We start from the raw sequence: 3,992 nt of genomic DNA, 5'->3' as shown, positions 1-3,992 counted from the left end.
TTTTCGAAAATTAGAGAAGAATTTTTGGTCAAACGAAAAATATTTTTTATTAACTATTATTATGTCGCACCAAACACTGAAAAATAGAAAAATAATTTTTTATAAATTATTTTAGGTCAAAACAATTGGAGCCTTAACAAATTAGTGAGCATGTGATTTTGACTTTACCTTTTTAGTCGGCCTTCAAATATTTTCATGCACGTTTAATGGTGACAACAATCTCAATTATAAATATTATTTATAATTTAGGAAAAACATTACAAATGACCCTTAATTTAGGGTGTATAAAGTTGTAATTTTGTACGAAAGTTGGCTCTATAAATAGACCCCAAGTCGTAGCTGAAAGTCACAGAAGGCGTACAGGGACTTATTGCAGCATGGGTGTACACAAGATGGGTTCGATCCTTGCTCTCCTCGGCTTTTTGTTCATCGATGCGCTGCTGCTTTCTTCCGCTTACAACGTCCACCATTATAGCTTCATTGTAAGTGTTCCTTCCTGTTATGTTAGCAGTAGTTATAGTAAACCCAGAACCAGAAAAGTTTCATATGAGTGGTTTTATAATATCATTGTTGGTCTTGATTAATGCAGCTGAGGGAGACGAATTTTACTCGGCTGTGTACCACAAAGAGCATGTTTACTGTAAATCACACATGGCCTGGCCCAGCCATTCATGTTCGCAAAGGCGATAAGGCGTTTGTCAATGTTCACAATAACGGAGATTATGGTGTCACTATTCACTGGTAATAATTCCTTCTCTCTCTGTGTGGGGTTGCAATTAATCAAATTATCATGAAAACTAAAGAATGGTTTGGTCATGACAGGCACGGAGTGAAGCAACCAAGAAATCCATGGTCCGATGGTCCTGAGAACATCACACAGTGCCCCATTAAGCCAGGGAAAAACTTCACCTATGAAGTTATATTCTCTACCGAAGAAGGAACTCTTTGGTGGCACGCCCACAGTGACTGGTCACGTGCCACAATCCATGGCGCCATTGTCATCTTGCCCGAACTTGGAACTACCTATCCATTTCCCGAGCCCTATGCCGAGCATGTGCTCATACTTGGTATATAATAACTGAATATTTCCTGCAAAAAAATTGCTGATAAGTTAATGCATATATTTTTACAAATTCTTCATTTTGATTGTACGTGTTGCAGGGGAATGGTACAATGGAGATGTCAAGCAATTAATCGACGAGGCCACGGAAACCGGTGCGGACCCAGACGTATCAGATGCATTTGCCATCAATGGCCAACCAGGATTTCCAAATAATTGCTCCAATGGTAATTAACAACAAAAATCTTTCAATATACCGGAACAGAGCAGGTCTAATATATCATACGATGATATATATTGCAGATACAAGTTACAGTTTATCAGTCGTGCCCGGCAAGACATATCTTCTTCGTCTAATAAATGCGGTGATGAATGAAGAAATGTTCTTCGGAATCGCAAAACACAACATGACCGTCGTCGCGCAGGACGGCGCATACATAAAGCCGATAACGACGAGCTACATAATGATAACCCCAGGGCAAACGATGGACATCTTGCTCACAGCAAACCAGGCAGCCAGTTATTACTACATTGCTGCTACGCCATTCTTCGACGCCGAGGCTGCGTACGACAGCACCAACACTTCGGCAATCCTTAAGTACACAGGCACTTACACTCCTCCAACCTCCCCTGCCTATCCGACTCTTCCTAATGTTAGCGACAAAGATGCCGCAAACAACTTCATAAACCGCATCAGGGCATTGGCAAGCTCGGACCACCCCGTTGATGTGCCCAAAAACATCACCAAACAAATCATCATCACAGTTTCTGTGAACGAGATTCTTTGCGCTAATGCAGCCTGCGGGGGTCCAAATGGGAACAGGCTTGCTGCCAGTTTGAACAACATAAGTTTCTCCAGCCCAACCACTGATATCCTTCAAGCATACTACAAGTAATACCACGTCCACGTATTAAAATTATTTATTAATTAAGTGATTAAATTTACTTTTTCTCCATCCTTTAATAACTCAAGCTTTAAAACCTTTATGCAGGAACTTGCTGGATGTTTTTGAACCAGATTTCCCCGGTAAGCCGCCGCATGTATTTAACTTCACAGGAGAGGTGGACGATAGTAAGTTATACCCAAGCGTGGGAACCAAGGCAAAGATCATAAAGTGGGGGGAATCCGTGGAAATCGTGTTCCAAGGGACTAATGTTTTGACTGCAGAGAACCATCCGATGCATCTTCATGGTTTTAGCTTCTATTTGGTTGGAACCGGTTATGGCAATTGGGACAACGTGACTTCCCCGAAAACTTACAATTTGGTTGATCCACGGGAAGTTAATACCATCGGAGTTCCTAAAAATGGATGGGCTGTCGTTAGATTCGTCGCAGACAATCCTGGTATTCTCTCTATTTCTCTCTTTCTCTTGTCTTTTTAAGAAATACTAAACATTTCAAATTTTTGTTCTAAAAGTTAGTTTTCAAATAATCCTCACATGAGTTAGGTTACATATTTCTCAAAATAATAAATTTAATGCGATGTTGAGAGATCATTTGATAACTAACTTTTCAAAAAAAAAAAAAAAAAATTGAGATGTTTAGCACTTCTATGTCTTTATTATCTCCTCTCTCTCTCTCTCTCTCTATATATATATATATATATATATATATAAATGGCGATTGATGGTTTGCAGGGGTTTGGTATATGCATTGCCATTTGGAACGGCATTCAAGCTGGGGTATGGACACTGTTATCATTGTGCTGAATGGGAACACCAACGACACAAGCATGCTGCCACCTCCGGCTAATTTGCCAACTTGTTCTTAGTTCTGAAAAGCTTGTGCTTCGACCGTCAATGTCGACGAACTACTCAATGCATAGAAAGTTATATTTAAATAAGATACTCCAAGAAAATTAATTGTTGTTTGTGTAAGAGATTTGAATTTAAGATTATTGCAACGGTCGTTTAATTAGGAGTCTTTTGAATTGTTTCCTCTTGTGCTTTTATCTTTGACAGAAAAAATACGACAAAAGTGACAAGAATCAGGTATAAAGAAATCTTCTAACAAGAATCAGGCCTCTACTAAAAAATTTTTACTCACAAATGTTTTTTCGATCTGGGGATGAAAAATAATGAGAGAGAGCTTCAAACTTGGAACAAATCAAAAGAACCAAGACCGACAACGACAAATAGCAGTCAGCCAGGAGTAAGACTCAAAAGCAGATGTTTTGATTAAAGCGGGAAAACACAAATAATAATTGAAAGCATGCGTACGTGTACGTTTGCTCGCCAATACGAATATTGTCAGCAATAATAGAAATCTTCTTTCAACGAATTACGTTTAAATGTTAAGTTCCGATTATAATTTTGCCAAATATTTAATTACATTTTTAAAAATTACATATTTTAAAATTGCACACTCAAACTTAGCCTTTAATGTTGGCCAAACTTAGCCTTTAATGTTGTGTTAGATGATTGACAGGGCGTAGGGACCTACATACGTCAAATCTGCACCTAATTGAACTACTTTTTTGGTTTTTTATGAAATGCATAATTGAAGTACTTTGTATAATTGATAGGGCGTAGGGACCTATTTAAGTCGTGGAAGCTTTCGATCAAGACATAATATAGTAGTACAAAGTACTATATTATGAAGTTGTGGCCTCTTTTATATATTGCGAAAGAAAAAAATTGTTTAAATTCACATTTTTGTTCTGACGTTGTGTAATGTCAGACTCAATATTGTTGTGTTGTGTGTGCATTGATTGAGAGGGTATGGACACATGCGAAATATGTCACGGTGCATGGTGACTTTTAGGCGAGATGTTCAATGCATGACGTTTTATATCGTTAAATTTCCTTCAAATAGGAATAATAATAATAATCTTGAATTATTTTTTTAAAAAATAGAAATAGATTTATTTAGAATAAAAAGAATATTACCATTAGAATACTCATGAAGAAAGAATAAAGAGGAGGCATCTTT

General features: G+C 37.6%; 1 protein-coding gene across 1 annotated transcript; it reads left to right on the top strand.

The window, feature by feature from the left end:
* Positions 1-356: 356 nt before the first annotated feature.
* On the top strand, positions 357-2,985 carry LOC132183944 (laccase-14-like). The gene is made up of 7 exons (XM_059597416.1): positions 357-482; positions 590-741; positions 823-1,067; positions 1,162-1,287; positions 1,364-1,952; positions 2,053-2,405; positions 2,699-2,985. Exons 1-7 carry the CDS (start codon positions 378-380, stop codon positions 2,830-2,832), a joined length of 1,704 nt encoding a protein of 567 aa, XP_059453399.1. The 5' UTR covers positions 357-377; the 3' UTR covers positions 2,833-2,985.
* The last annotated feature ends 1,007 nt before the right edge of the window (positions 2,986-3,992 follow it).

The sequence above is a fragment of the Corylus avellana genome, chromosome ca6 (assembly GCF_901000735.1).
Source record: "Corylus avellana chromosome ca6, CavTom2PMs-1.0".
Taxonomy (NCBI): domain Eukaryota; kingdom Viridiplantae; phylum Streptophyta; class Magnoliopsida; order Fagales; family Betulaceae; genus Corylus; species Corylus avellana.
This window is presented reverse-complemented; position numbering and strand designations above follow the sequence as displayed.